At 31.5% G+C, this 16,647-nt stretch overlaps 1 protein-coding gene across 2 annotated transcripts in view; it reads left to right on the top strand.

The window, feature by feature from the left end:
- Positions 1 to 1,015: 1,015 nt before the first annotated feature.
- LOC148274513 (neutral amino acid transporter 9-like) overlaps positions 1,016 to 16,647 on the top strand; it is a 31,964-nt gene continuing 16,332 nt past the window's right edge. Inside the window, exons 1-2 of one of the 2 annotated variants that reach the window (XM_088237001.1) lie at positions 1,016 to 1,032; positions 13,366 to 13,446. Coding sequence is in view for 1 of the 2 variants with exons in the window: in XM_088237000.1 (XP_088093126.1) it covers positions 1,445 to 1,542; positions 13,366 to 13,446 (179 nt within the window). In the remaining variant the exon portion in view is untranslated. Of the gene's footprint in view, positions 1,033 to 1,333; positions 1,543 to 13,365; positions 13,447 to 16,647 lie in introns of those variants that run through there. The other variant, XM_088237000.1, reaches the window with a different exon arrangement.

A 16,647-nucleotide genomic window follows, 5' to 3' on the forward strand; every position in this document is an offset into this window, starting at 1 on the left:
ATTGTATTTTTATCTCATGACTAAATTTAAATTACACAAACAGTACCAAAAACTAGAGACGTTAAAAAAACTGTTATTTTAAAACAGGGTTTCTTTCGAAACAGCTGAAGCAGCTTTACAAAAAAATAACAAAAAACTGTTACTTGGTTAAACAAATTAAAAATTTGTTTTTCGGAAACAGTAACAGTCTTATAAGAAAATTAAGCTGTTACTCTGAAGAAAAATTAGTCAGATTATCAAATGAAACTGTTTTTAAAAATAACCGTTTATAGGTGCGTGCTCAAAATATCCCCCGCCCTGATGAAAATGAGATTGGTCTGAACTGTTATTTACAAACAGTTATATTTGAAAAACTTTAACTGTTACTGCCATTTTTTTTTAATAACCGAAACGCCCATCTTTAGCAAAAACTGTTTATTCACTCAAGTAAACAACGAAACTAATTACCTAGCATTTTTAACAAAGGGTTTAGCATTCGTTGGTTTCGGGTTTTATTAGAGCGCACATATAATATTGGCCAAATATTACCTTATTAACTTATCATGAAACAAATAAGTTTTCAAATAATTAAGTACCATGTCTAATCGATGTCTGTCGATGTTATAAGAAGTTTATCCTACGAATTTTTTTTTCAAATAGCGCCGACATTTAGCCGATAGACAAGTCATTACCTGTCTGTCGGCCAAATGTCAGCGCTATTAAAAAAAAATCATAGGATAAACTTCTTATAACATCGAGAGACATAGTGTTAAGTAAATAACAGCATTTATCGATACTATTCCTGGCCGATTACCTTTCTTTCCCATCCTTCCTTGGCCCATCCTTATGGTACCTACTTAACATCAAGATAAAAGAAATTCAAAATTAGAAGATTTGGATTTAGAACAAAAACAAAATAACATTTTTAACTTCACTTCACTCACTTTAAAAAAGTGCTTGGATTCGTCACGCGTCGTTGAAAACATCACAAATTTTATAGTGCATTTTGTCATCCAGTGCCTGAAATTGAAGAACATTCACATCATATTAAAGGTAAGTATCCATTCCATGTTCCTATCTTTTCTTCAAATATTTCCCTATCACAAAACTGAATGAAATTTGTTTTTCATTTACAGTCCAGTCCGCCTTTTCGTGAACACATGGTAAAGTAATTATTTGAAAACTTATTTGCTTTATGATAAGTGAATAACTTAACGCTGCAAACGCAATGCTTTGGAATTAGATAAACCGAATTCGATGACATTAACCAAAACAATATGTAGATTCCGTTATTATCAATGTAGATCAGAAACAAATTATAAAATAATAAATTTCTGTACGCGCCTGGCGCCACTATTCGTTCTTTCGGTCAAAGACTAGTGGCGATCTGTTCTGTATGTTGTGTTGTGATTGGAGTGTAATAATATTTAGTGTTTCTGTAACAAATTAAAAACATTACGAAGTTATGAAGTACAACAAGAAGCCAGCAAATAGGGCTGATGAAGATTCGGATAACGAGTCTCTCACTCTTGGAAGCTCAGTAGAATCCAGATACAGTTACGGGTTCGTATAAAAAAATAAACATCACCTTATCGAGTCGGTTTAAAGCTAGCAAATCACGAATGTTGTTTATTTTCAATAAACGGCATAAAATCAGGTAAGTACTAATTGTTTGTAAAAAAATACTAACATTTAAAGTACTTAGGTAGTATCGCGGACTCGCGGATCAGAGATCAAAGATTTGGACCCCACTTTTCACATGACTTATATAAAATGTCGTCACAATGAGAAAATTCAGCGGCTTTAAAAAAATATTTACTAATAGACCATTAAATTATGCCAAAAAAAAAAAGATTTTAAGTATTATTAGCGCTATGATTTTTTGAAGTTTTGTATTTTGGAAATTACTTCGCGTGTGACGTCTCAAGTTCTCTTCCTCTTCTTCTCGATGAACTCATCGAACTCGATGAACTGACCAATCAGCAGAACTCTGCTGATTGGTCAGTTGATTTTCAGTACAAAAAATAGGATAAATATTTTTTTTGTTTTGCACACCATTTTGTGAAAAGGACCTAAATTACATTGTTATGGTATTTGTTACAATAAATATAGTGTAAAGTTTCTGCAAACCAAGTTTTATAAAATTTCCATTGAAAATAAACGTAAAAATTGCATTTTTCAATAAAAGAATTATAAAAGCGCCATCTATAAATAGTTAGTTTCATATTTTCGTTTAGAATCACCCCAAGACGACTTTTTTATTGCTTTTGAAATAATACGGAGAATGGAATCACATTATTATTTTTTTTAAGTCCTGCAAAGTTAAAACAAACATTCAACGGATGAAAAGCGTGAATGCAATGAAAAATAAATGAAAAAAAATCCCGATAACGATCCGGATATTTGGCAATCCGGATGAATCCAGTTCAGATAAAGAGAGTTCTCCTGTAATCATATTTAAAATATACATCTATGTAGACATGAATTACGCAAATGTTTCCCTTCTGAGATATCTCGTGCCAATAACACTCTGCAATCGGTATTTAAATAATATATTTATTCTAAATATTTGATTTTCATCCCCCTTTCCACACCAAGTGCTGCATAGGGCACTGTATTGGTAACTCGACCCAATTTTTTACTGGACACGGAGCTATGAGAAGTTACCTATATAGGTTTCAATTTGGAATGATGACTATTGTACATGCGATGATATTTCTTCACAGAGTATCGAGCATCTGTTATTTCAGTGCCCATTTTTCAGTTTACAACGCCATAATCTTGAAGCAGAATGCAGGAAAGATGGAATAGATATTCACATTGTCGTTAAAAGTAGTTATCACGAGCCACTGTTCTTGGACTTTGCAAAAATGATGATTGGACCCTTAAAGGTAATAAACCAAAATCAGTGATCGATCATCTCATTTTCAAGATATACAATAACGATTTTTCCGAGTACCTTAGCCTTGTACATGACAAGTAAGGCTACTAAATACAGGGGTCCAAATATATTAAAAAATATATATAAAACTGGTAACCCGAATGCAGAGTAGTTCAATAATCTGTTAGGTACATGACGGCACGGTGCTCAGTCTTACATACGCTTCAGGTGCCAGTCAAGGAACTATGAAATATTGCAGTTTAAAAATCTTTTAAATCAACATTTCACGTCCACACTGCCAGGAATCTAATCCAGGACATCAATAATGGTAGGCGAATATGTCAACCACTACAAAACGAAGCGGACTTATCTCCATTCCATTTTATTAGTTAGGATTTTTACCCCAGAGCAGTCGTAGAGTCGGAAGTGCCCGTCCAGGGTTCTCGTTCTATTTCGAACACAAAACTGTATACTTCATCCGCCTGGACACAATAATGTATATTTGAAAAACACATTTGTATGTTATACAAAAATATTGGTGTTATAATATAAGACGATTCAATTTTATGTCTATATATGTTCTAGGTTTCTTGTACATACTGCCATAATTTATTTTTATCGCCTTTTAATTAATTTATTCATAAATTAGCCACTAATGTTATTTTAGACGAAGAACTGGAACTTAATTTTTTTTTAGTAAACATGGACACAATACGAGAATATCAGAAAAATATCATATTTATACAACCTTCTTAAACGAGACAAGGAGAATCGAGAGTCGAGACTAATAAACCAGGGACTGAAATTATACAATAAACTACCAGACAAAACTAAACAAAATACTCAGACAAATTTTTCAAAAGATTAAAAAAATATTATAATCAATCACAGAGTATGAATAAAAAAATACATTTATTTTTTGTAAAATGAATGTAATAATCCGTAAGGGTTAATAAATAAATTTTCAAATAAAAAAATAACATCTTTAACAAAAATTATAGCATCAGCAAGAAGGAAGTTCAGTGGTTTTATTAAATAAAAATATTTCTGAATAGACTAGTAAACTAATACAAATTAAAAGAAATAAAAATATGCATCGTATTTATTTCAGAAATATGTTTAGTATTTCTGAAATAACTCCACGTGTCAAGGTCTCTTCCGCTTCTTCCCGGTCAGTTCTGCCGATTGGTCCGTTGATGGTAGGTAAACCGGAAATTTTCCACAAGTCTCTTATCATTGGTTGATTCATATGAACTAGTGACGTCGTTCAAAGTAGTTCGTTTTTATTAAAATATTTTTTTCGTACGTTTTCAAGCAACTTTGCTGTATGATTTGATGCTCCAATTTTCACCGCGCGTAAGAAAACATTTTTTGTATCCAGTTTCCCGTAGGGCTGAAGTTCCTCTTTGTATAATTTATAAATTGATTTTTTTTTTTTTTTTTTTTTTTATACGCCTCCAAAAATCTTGAATAAAATATTTTTAAAACCCCTTAAACACTCTTAAACTTAAACGTTGCCTTTTTCCTGTGTACAGTGGAAGCATTTGAAATATTTTGATGCTTTAATACTTACTTTGCTTCATTAAAACTACTCTTTAACTTTTTCATTTATTCATTATTCTTAAACATTGTTTAACTTTCTTATTCTTGTTTTTAAGAGCCAAAATCATTCGCAAACGAGTATATAAAAAAAGACTTAAAATATTTTTGTTTTTTAAATCACAAATAATAATTTTCGATTCACTGAACTAGAATTTAGAAAATAGCTGACTAATGAACTATAAACGATGTGTCATAAACAAATATTTATTGTTACTTATTCAGAATATTTTAATCAAATAATATACACATTTATCGATATACGAATAGTAGGTACGTACTATTGATTAATTTAATAAATAAATCAAATACAATAATGAGGGAATAGACGGGTTTACTTTGTGTAAAAAAAATAGTAGTAAATTGTAAATGAAAATCGAATTTCATTCAGTTTTGTGATTGGGAAATATTTAAGAAAGGATAGGAACATGGAATGGATACCTACCTTTAATATGATCTAAATGTTCTCTAATTTCTGGCACTGGATGACAAAATGAACTATAAAATAAAACAACGTTTTCCACGTCGCGCGACGATTCCAACCACTTTTTTATCCGATTTTATGTGAAGTCAAACATGTTGTTTGGTTTTGTTCTAAATCCGAATCTTCTAATTTTGAATATCTTCTATCTTGATGTTAGGTAGGTACCATAAGGATGGGTCAAAGGAAGGTCAAAGGTAATCGGCCAGGAATAGTATCGATAAATGCTTTTATTTACTTAACAAAGGTCACGAAACGCATTTTTTAAATTCAATTTATTTTTTCTTTGGATTTTACAATGGGTATACATAAGTTACAAATAAAAAAAAACTGTTATATTAACACAAAGAAAAAACCCACAAAGGTATAGCCTGTGTGTGGGTATCCATTTTATTTTTAATTAAAATAAAGGCTAATGCGAGAATAGGATAGATATTAAAAAGTTAAAAAATTAGTGCTGATATCAGAACACATTTTTTCCCACTAAAAATGAGAAAATCTATAATAAAAGTATATTCTGTTCATTAAAAAAATAAGCTATGTAGATCTGTTTATTTTTATCCATAATTTCAACAAAAATTTAAATCGAAACATATTCAAATAATTAATCTCTATCATATTGTCCTTGTGAAATGCATTGAACAGTTTTTGAGCTATGAAAAATGAGTGTCTTTGCCCGAGTCTGGATTTACAATAAGGGATTTCAAGTAAACTATTCAATCTTAGACTTTATAAAAAAAAATAGGAAATAAATGTTGGCGCATAAAAACATATTTTAGACATTGCTGGCAATAGATTTCTCGTAGATTCAAATGTTCAGCTTCCTAAAATAATTGATTGGAAGGAAAAGTTGAATTTTTATGAAGTAAAATTTTTATAATTAGTTTTTGTACGGTTTCTGAAGGCTTAATATGATTATTATAGGCTCCTCCCCACCCAATTATTCGTGTTTGGATGAACATAACTAGTTAAACGTTTGAAAACATAGGTCAAATAATATATTTGTTAACATTTTTTCAATATGATTAGTCCATTTAAGTTGACAGTCGAACGTTACTCTGAAATATTTTATAGACTTTTCAGTTTTCATTTTTTCACAGTTATAACATACATCAAGGTTTTTATTTAAGGTCAGAAGAAGGGGCTGACGATTTAGAATTGTAAAAAGGTATAAACAGATATTTTTCAAAGTTTTCGACAAACTGCTGTAAACTAGTTTAGTTTCTTGTAGTTTTAAGGCAATTTCGATAGTCATTAACTGAATGTCTAGTGTTTGAAAAAATGCCTAAAATGGAAGGAACAAATAAAAAAAAACTGTGTGTGAAATAGAACCAGAGTCCCGGACGAGTGTTTTTGACTCGATGGTTACTTTCATGTACAAATTTAAAAAAAGGAAATCGATCGCAGATAAGTCCGCCTCATAGTTTAGGCGAGCATTGGTCGAGCTTGTTGATTTCTATCAAGGTTGACTTAAATGTTTGTTTGAAATAAAATAAATACGAACTATATCTGCGCAAAACAATATTTAATCTTGACCTTGTCAGGAACCGAACCGGGGACCTCAACCGGGTTGTGGTTCCGCGACCAGGGTCGCTGACTCGCGGATCAAGATCCGAAGTTTGTACCCCACCATACCTTGATTGCCATTTTCTAATGATGAAGTTCAGCGCTACGGGAAATGGTTTTGTAAAAATTACAGCATTTGATTGTAGGGCAATGTTTCTCGAAAACGTACGAAAAATTAACAAAAAATAATTGAACAAAAATAATCTAATGATGTAATAACTTACATTTACACATAAGTTACTAATAAAAATACTTCGCATGTTTCAATAATTTGTCCTACTCTGTTTTATTGAAATATTACGAATTGTATCTCTTTCACTTATTTTTTAATCTACACTTAAGATAATATTTAGTTTTATTTAAATTATCCTTACACTGTATAATATTTACCAGTCTGAAGATGCTCATTTTAATGGGGCGGGTGAAAGCGCTATTTGGTCGAACAAACGAGTGGAAGTGTACCAAGTATTTTTAATTAGTAACTTATGCGTAAATATAAGTTATTATATCATTATTTGAAGAAATGCCAGAAAGCATAAAAAATGAAATTACTGTAAATATATTTAAAATTAAATGTAAAAAGTATATATGTGAAAAATATTAGGTAGTATATAGTGTAAATAGTGAATATAATTAATGAAAATGTACATATGAAACAGTTAATATTATAAATTAGGATATTAAGTGAATAATAGTAATAAATAAAGTTAGAATAAGTATAGATGTAAATATTGTGTTGTAAATATATATTAGACTATGTTACATAGAACCAAATAAAAATAATAATAATAATAATAATAATAGTAATCATATAAAAAAAAATTTAAAAAAAATTACAATGGAATTCCATCAAGAAGTGTCAATAAATAATTTAAATTAAAAAAAAAACTACTTTTGACTACGTCACAAGTTCTAGAGAATCAGCCAATGATAAAGTGTTGTGATAGATTTCCGTTTTTCGGGAAGCCAACTCGTCAATCAGAAAAACTCTCTGATTATAAATTGACGTCACAAACTTAGCACTGATAAAACAGTATATAAAAATTATATTTTCTTTAAACTTAGTTAGATAACTCTACAAATAAAATAATAAAGTCACAGAACTTCCTCATTGTGGGTCATTTTCTACTTTTCGATTGCCCCCAAAATTGAAATATTTGAGTAAATTATTGGGCCAACTACTTTGCGTTCTTATCTGCAGTAGATTTCCCTTTTTAGGATTTTTTTAATGAGAGAATCGAGTTGAAAACACTTGTTAAGGATTCTGGTTCTGAATGACGAATTACACGATTCGATAGAATAATTGATATATTATAATATCCCACGTGTGTGTGCGAAATTCATTTTTTAAGCAAAACACGAACATTAAAGGAAATTTGGAAGAAAAAAAAGAATGTCGTTGATAACTGTTCTTATTTTTTCCAAATGTTATATTGATATAAAATTTCCCGCATTTTCGCGATCGTTCAGATGCACAATACGCTATCTTCATGCCTTGTATTTTGTTGTCAAAGACTGTATGATTTCTGCTATAAATAAAATAAATAAATAGCAAAAACAATATCATGCTATCTCTATGTCAAATGCGTGGTAAAACTATGTATCTACTATAGGTGTACGAATGTCAAGTTTCGTCAGAAAAGTATTATTGACAAAATCCAGGAAGCAGTGCTGTGTTGGTTTGGACATGTAGAGCGAATAGACGGCGATCGACCAGCTAGAGAGATTTACGATGCGAAAGATTAAAAAACGAGAAAGGCCGAGAAAGACATGGCATGACCAAGTCTAACCAGGTGGATATGTCAAAGGACGGAATAATCGACAGGTGTGCATGAGAAGATGTACGGATGTAAAGGTAACGAGGTATGTATGCAAAAACAGAGTGGTGTGGCGTTCTATCCTCTCCGCATACCCCTAAAGAAAACGGAATGCCGGTTCGATTGTCGTTGTTTGATGTAAATATGACAAACTTACTTTATTTCCGCGTGTTTGCATGATGTAGTTTGTTTATTATGTGACATCATTATTTTACCATAATATCAACGCAATGTTATATTATCCTAGTTTCTATAGATAGGTACCTATCTAGAACATACGCAATAAATTTACACTTATAATATACCTAGTTATAGTTATTGATAAACATTTATTTATTTAATAATTTTATTAGGTAAACAAACAGTATGTACACAAATATTGCCAATTTATTTGTATATTAGTGTAAGACACTCATGCACATACCAAAAAAAATTTTTACACTTAATACAATAATTTAAATTATGTTCAATATAATAAATGTAAAAGAAACGAAATGAAAGAACACGTATATAATAATAAAGTTAAATATCTGCTTCTCTCAAAATTTCTATAATTTTTAACCTAAATTTACATACATTGTCACAAAAAATATCAGCCTCGGTAAATATATTGTTATATTGGTCGCATATTCTACGTATTGTAGATTGTTTAAAATAGTTTGTTGACGCGTTTTCTGTTTAAAACAGAAGATTTTGTCCTGTCGGTCTAGATGGCATACGGAATGGAAGTCTTCCAAGTAGGTTAGGAGAATCAATTTTATTATTTATTACTTTGAATAACAATAACTGTACTGGTCTAACATTATTCTTCGATTTTTAAGAGAGTTTATTCCATGGTACTGCATACTTTCAGCATGGTTAGAGAAGTTAATGTTTAACCGGTAGTCGACCTGCTTATTTTTTGTTGTTGGACCCTTTCTAGTCTATTAATACTTACATTATAGTAAGGTGACCAAATAGGAGTGCAGTGTTCTAGCTGGGGACGAACAAATGTTTTGTAGAGTTTTTCATATGTCTCTGCATGTTTAAATGGTTTCGATACTCGCATAATAAGTCCGACCATTTTATATGTTTTTTTCAGGACTGATTCAATATGAATATTAAACACTAGTTTCGTATCAATAATAACGCCTAAGTCGCGAATTTAACTATCTGTTATAGAGATCGGGGTATTATTGAAAGAGTAAGGAAAGCTGATCGTCGTTTGTTTGCGCGAACTACAAAATTTACTAATATTTAATTCCAGTAAATTTTTATTACAATACTGAAAAAGTCTGTCGAGATCTTCTTGCATTTTTGCACAGTCAGCGTGAGATTTAATGCAGGCGTAAATTTTCATGTCATAAGCAAAAGAGATGAATTTACAATATTTAAAATATTTATTTATGTCGTAAGTATATGCATTAAAGAGTAGAGGGCCTAGGTGAGAACCCTGTGGTACACCAGAAGATATGGTTACAAAGTCAACAGTTACACTTTGTAACCTTTTTTCTAGGTATGATTAAAACTATCTGTGTAAATCCCCGTGGATACCCATGTACCATAATTCATTTATTAAAATTTGATGATTCACACTGTCAAATGCTTTGGAATAGTCGGTGTATATGACATCTGTCTGATTGTTACTACGCATGTTTTGCATAGCAAAATCTGTGTAAATTGTAAGATTTAATAAAACTGACCGTTGTTTTAGGAAACTGTGCTGTTGGTTTGGGATGTACTCAAAATCAGGGGATATATGCGATCATATAAATAAACAAAATATATATTATTTTTTCAAAAAGTTTACTAAATACCGACAGAATTAAGATTGGGCGATAGTTTTTGGCTAAATTTTCTGCTCCTGACTTGTGTATTGGATAAACATGTAGGCCTTGTGGTAGTGGTCAGCGCGTTAGCCTACCATGCAAGAGGTCTCGGGTTCGACTCCCGACATAAGCCCCGATTACAATGGGAAGTTAACATTTATCTTCCATTTTATCTACAAAGTAAAATTAAGTTTTTTGGATGAAAAGCAGAATATGCATACAATTTTTTCTTCTAAACATGTTTAATTATAGATTACCGACGAAGATACTTTAAATGTTCATGTAAATATACTCATTTTCGTACACAATTATCGGTTTTTCTTTATAGACAGTCGAAGATAACTCTGTTAACTTCCTATTGTAATCGGGGCCATAGTTGAAATGAAATATTTATTTGAAAATTTGTTTTTACGCTAGAATATATTAAATATGTTTCATAGTTCCTGGACTGGCTGGCACTTGATGGGTAAGACTAATATTTTTACCTTTGTGTGGCAAAAGTGATCAAGATACGTTGCGATTGGTGTACCGACGCAGTACCCTATGTACCTTTTGGTGCGGAAAGGGAATGGCGATGATATACATAAATATTACGAATATAAGTATCGCGAACTCACATATTAAGTTCGAGTTTCAAATCCCGCTCTACCAGAATTTGATTCCCATTTTCTAGCATAGGTATCATTTTTTTTTTAATAGCCTTACATTTAAAATCAATTATCCTCTCTCTTTAATTGGCACTGCATTGGTTGATAGACCTCAAGAATGCGAACGAGCCGGCCAATATATTACGAGGCGGATTTATCTCTACTCGATTTCCTTTCTCAGGGTTTTTTACCTGAAGGTAGCCATCGAGTCGAAAACGCTCGCCCAGTGAAATATGGCAGTGCAAAAACATCTTTTACAGACCATGTCGGCAATCTAACCCGAAACCCTCGCCATGATAGCAGAGTTGCCAACGGATTTGCCGCGTTACTCTAAAACTGTTTTTTTACGAAACAGTTTCGCGTATCACAAATCATGGTGAGCGGCAAGGGGAGGTGTGACTGTTATTATGACATAAAAAAAACTTGTTTAAGATATTTAATAATCGGTATAATTCGGTTTATCGGTATAGGTAAATGCTCTAACCACTTGATTACAAGGCCCATTGGCTAATATATATATATATTTGAATGGCGTTTATAAAACTAAACATTAATAAAAGTTTTGTAGATTTTTCTTCTTCTTCCTCAAGTGCCATCGCCTCTGCGGATGTTGGCGATCAACATAGTTTATCTCTACCTTGTTGATGGCAACCCTGTGGTATAACTTATAACTGTTTCCTTACGGTTGCCTCAAATTTCGGAGCCGAGCCAGAAAACCCTTCGACGGCCCGGTCTTCTTATGCCATGTATGCTGCTTAGTAGATAAAGGGATTCATTTGATAACTACTTGTGTCTGGGCGGAAGGTTGAATGTTAAGTAGCAACAGTTGTGAGAAATCGAACCCAAGTGCGCCGACCACAACAAACTTTGGATTGTAAAAAAAAGGATTATGTAAGAACGTGAATTTTCTCTCTGAATTTTACATCTTGTGGTTCTGCACCCTTGCAATGTCGATGTGATTGTACTTAGAGATTATCTGTTGCTTTTTTGTGAGTGAATACTTTTTTAATGAGTGGGTGAAAATTGTTTACGCGTTCATATAATATTATTTTACATAGTTACCTAACGACAATATCTGCCGAAAAAACTATGCTGAAAAAAAGAATGACCCGTGGCTATCAATTTTGTCAACGTTAAAGTAATCTCATCTATCTTTGCCCTTGACATTAGTTCATATTTATGACATGTGCCTGCGTCATTCGATAGAGCCGTAATGTAGAGTGTTTATTTACATTATTCATTGTTCTTGAAATAAGATCTCGTAAAGCTAAAAAATAAAATAAAAACACGAGTCAATAAATAATACCAGTTTAATTAATCAACAATGTTTTGAGTATGTCCAAATGTTTGACCACAGGCTGGATTTCCTTCCTGGGGTGTTGTTTAGATCTTTATTTTGTTACTACTTAGAGGGAAAACATTTTTGAGAAGGGAAGGCAAAAAACAAAAATGTTTTCAGGCGTTGCCCAACAGGTGAATTAGTTTAGCAGGATTATTCTTATTTGCATGATAAAGGTTTTAGCTCATTTACTTTACACAAGTCAACAGATGGAAGAGTTGAGAAAATGAGGATGAAGGAGGCAGAATTTAATGAAGAAATAAATGCAAAAGTAAGACAGATAAATAGAAAAAGATTTCATATTTAACTATTTTATTGTCATTGGATGATTAAGGTCAAATTTAAAATTCAAATTCAAAATTCAAATTCAAAATTCAAATTCAAAATTCAAAATTCAAATTCAAAATTTCCTTAAGCAGGCAATCATTAGGTACCCACGTTACCCTATTTCTCGGCTTGAGACCTACATTATTATTAAATTGCATTATGTTTATAACTGTGAAATATTATTAAATATTCGCGATTTCATGACGCGCCTTGTTTCAATATAGATTCTTGTAAGAATCTATTAAGACTTTGGATGTCACAATGTATTTTTCATATTTCCGTCCAACAATACAACTAATTGAGCTTGTTCTTTAACATTTTTTTTTAATTTTACGTCTTTATGATGAATAAAAATATGTTTATGTTTGAAAAAAGACAGAAAATAAAAATATGAGGCAGGTACGTCATATGAATAAGACAGAAAACATATGAATGTATAAAAAGTAAAAAGTAGTCGCGCATATTTTTAAAAATAAGTAAAAGTGCATCAGTTTCATTTTAATGACTCACAATTGATATTTATGAAATTAAGATTATTGTATTTTTTATACATTATTCAATTTTGCATTAATTTTCTTTAGACATGTTTGGTAAAAAATATAAAGAAATGCTGTCTTCCCCAGAACAGGTATTTACTATGCCTAGTGAGTGAATAGACAGTTTTCAACTATGTTTGGTTATATTTTAATTTTAAATAAGCAAACATAGTCATTTAATTTAATTTAATCCGTTAAAAAAAATACAGCATTGAATTTTAGGGATAAAATACGCACGAAATTCAAATTTGTGCGAAATATTATGTTCAAGTCAAGGTCTGTTCGTGGTCGAGCATGGTTCAAGCACGTTCACATTTCACTAGCCACAATAATATATAACATTACTAAGCATGAAGATGAGTAATAATATTTTTTTTCATTTCAGTTTGTTTGCCAATCAGTTCTCAGAGTCGTCCGACTGTGGACACGCATTAGCGAAATTCTCGCCACATCAAGCCAATCAGAGGTACGTACAGTGCTGATTTTCAAAATTTTGAAAATACGTCATAGTATTTAAACCTTTACCAGAGACAATGAGATTTTTTAAACATAAAACAGTATGTTCAAGTTTTTTATTTTAAATAATGATTTTATTGTGAAACAAAGTGTTAGTATTTTATAAAATTATGTTAATATTGAAACAAAACCGTGGAAAGTAACAGGCGGTAAAAACTTTTTATTTACTTCATCATCATTCCTTTTCCGCACCTAATGGTGCATAGAGCACTGCATTGGTATACCAATCGCAGTGTATCTTGATCATTTTGTTACATATGAAGGTAAGATGATCAGTGTTACGCTTCAGGTACCAGTCCAGGGACTATGAAATATTCTAGTGTAAAAACATATTTTCGAATAAATATTTCATGTCAACCATGTCGGGAACCGAATCCGAGACCTCTTGCATTGTAGGAAAACGCGCTGACCACTGCATCACGAGGCTGATCAATTTTTACTTGTATAGGAATTCCTTTTTGTTAATTAACTAAAGTTATTTTTTGTCATGATTTTCAAGATTTAGGTTTTCAAAAAAACGAAACATAAAATACATAAAGAGGAAATAAAGAAGGAAATCAGTAATTAAGGATACAATAAATTACTGAATTTAATTAATTAATGAGTTTGCATAGTAAAGAAAATTTTCAGTAATTTATTTTTTATTTTATTTATTCATTTAATACCTTACCAGGATATACTATAGAGGAAGTTAAGGGCCACGGGAAATTTTATATTACAAAGATTTTATCACGCGCGGTAAAAATTAGAACATTCAATTGTACGGTGAAGTTTCTTGAAAATGAACGAAAAAAAAAAGATTTTAATAAAGACGAACTACTGTGAACGACGCCGACGTTACTTGTTCTTCCGAATCAACCGATGAGAGTGTTGTGATACATTTCTGGTTTACGGGAAGCCAATTCACCAATCAGCAGAACTCACCGAGAGGAATTGTGACATCACACGCGAAGTAATTCTAAATTTTAAAACTTTAAAAAATCGTCTGGCTGATAATACGACGCATAAAAATATTTTCAAATGAAAAATAAATAAAAAACAACTGAACGTTCTTAGAATAAGGAAGTTCTGAGATTCTTCTCGAAAGTTTTGTGATTTTAAAATTGCTCCGCCTGTGACGTCTCAAGTTCTCTACGGTGAGTTGTCTTGATTGGTGGGTTGGCTTCCCGAAAACCGGAAATGTATCACAACACTCTGTTAATTTTTGATTTTGGAAACCTAGTGACGTCGTTTAAAGTAGTTAATTTTCATCAAAATCTTCTTTTTTTTTCATACGTTTTCGGGACAATTAAATGCTTGAATTTTTATCGCGTGTAGGAAAACATTTTTTATATCCAATTTACCGTTGCACTGAACTCCTCATTGACAATTTAGTAGGTAGTGAAGGTACTCACTGGGACAACCCGTGCCGAGTACGACGTTTAACAATTTTGGTTTATTATAATTTATTTATTTTTTCAAAAAGAGTCTATTTAGAATAAACTTTTGACACAAATATGCATTAAATAATTGTTTCCAGATTGAAATATATTTTTACAAATCTCAACAAAAAGTGTACGTAGTTTGGAATATAGGGTAGATACCATTAATTAATTCAATGGGTGGATACATATAGTTTCGATCTATAATAACTGGGACACAACTAACAAGTCCCACAACCTTTTCGAAAATATTTGTTTTATTTTCAAAATATTGACATTGTTTTATAATATTGTGTATACCAGGAAATGATTTTATTGCATTATAATATCCGATAGCATTGCAATGATAATGACACAAAATTAAGTAAAACATACACAGGGTGTTCTTTAAACCCTGTCACATCCGAAACCACGATGATCAGTGTGAACAAGAAGACATATTGCCACATTTAAATAAATTTTTAGAACGAATAAAATTTAATAAAATAAAATATTAAAAAAAAACGAATGGTTGCTAACTTCTGCAGGGGAGAAACGAGGAGGGGGGAGGGAGGAGTCTGACACACCGTTAATCGCGCGGCCGCGCCCCCCTCGCTTCTCCTCTTCAGAAGTAAGCAACCATTTGATCCTTTTAATATTTTATTTTTACAAATTTTCTTCGTTCTAAATATATTTTTTAATATATCAATATGTCTTCTTGCCCATACTGATCATCGTGGTTTCGGATGTGACGGGTTTAAAGAACATCCTGTATATTGACTGAGTGACAATAGTTTGTAAGATCAATAACCGGTTTCATCATTTTGTGTAGTTATTACCCCCTATATATCTCTGCGTCTAGGCGGATTCAAAATACAGTGATGTGTGTGAAATATAACCAGAATCCTGGATGCGTGCTTTCGAATCGATGGCTGCTCTCAGGTAAAAATCCCGAATAAAGAAATCGGGCGGAGATACGTTCGCCTGGTAATGCAGTGGTTGGCACATTCGAAAAAAAACATACCGATCCGACGATGTCGCGAGAGCTCTGAAACTGGTTATTGATCAAGCAAACTAAGGGGATTAAAGTGTCATTCTAGCGGTCATTATTTGAAAAACTAATTTGAATAAGGATTTTTATTTAAGACTTTCAAAGTAAAAGACACGCGTGTTATTTTTTACCGGGAAAGAAACAAAAAAGTACCTAATTTCAGATAAAATATTACTAAAAACAATATTATTTGTGTTTTAGGATGAGAGTAATATTAAAGGGTGCGTTTTGGTTAAAACGGTTTTTTTCAAACATTGTTTCGTTGATTGGTCTTGACTTTTTAGCTTTTTTGTGTTTTTAAAATACTTAAATTATTTTTTTTTTTAAAGATTTTTTCTGTCGCTGTTGTCACACATTACATTAATTACACTAGGTTTTCTTATCCAATCGTTTAAAATTTTATTTCAACGGATTTTTTTTCGTGCACTCGTGATATCAATTCCAGAAACAATGAATTAGTAATATTTGAATGCCCTACAAATAAATGTTATAAGTTTAATGACTGTATGCCATGGCCAGTCATATATCTTTGTTGATAACCGTAATATTTATTTTGAAATATTTGTCTAATTTATTTGCTAGGCGGAAATTACCAAAGTATAAAATACATTTCTCTCGTAATGAAATGACTGCGTTACACCAATAAATTGCTAATGATCACTAAAGGTAATTGATATTAATGTGTTTGACAGTTTAAAAT

Source organism: Micrasema longulum, unplaced genomic scaffold, assembly GCF_059751315.1.
Source record: "Micrasema longulum isolate JH-2025_06_02 unplaced genomic scaffold, ASM5975131v1 h1tg001633l, whole genome shotgun sequence".
Taxonomy (NCBI): domain Eukaryota; kingdom Metazoa; phylum Arthropoda; class Insecta; order Trichoptera; family Brachycentridae; genus Micrasema; species Micrasema longulum.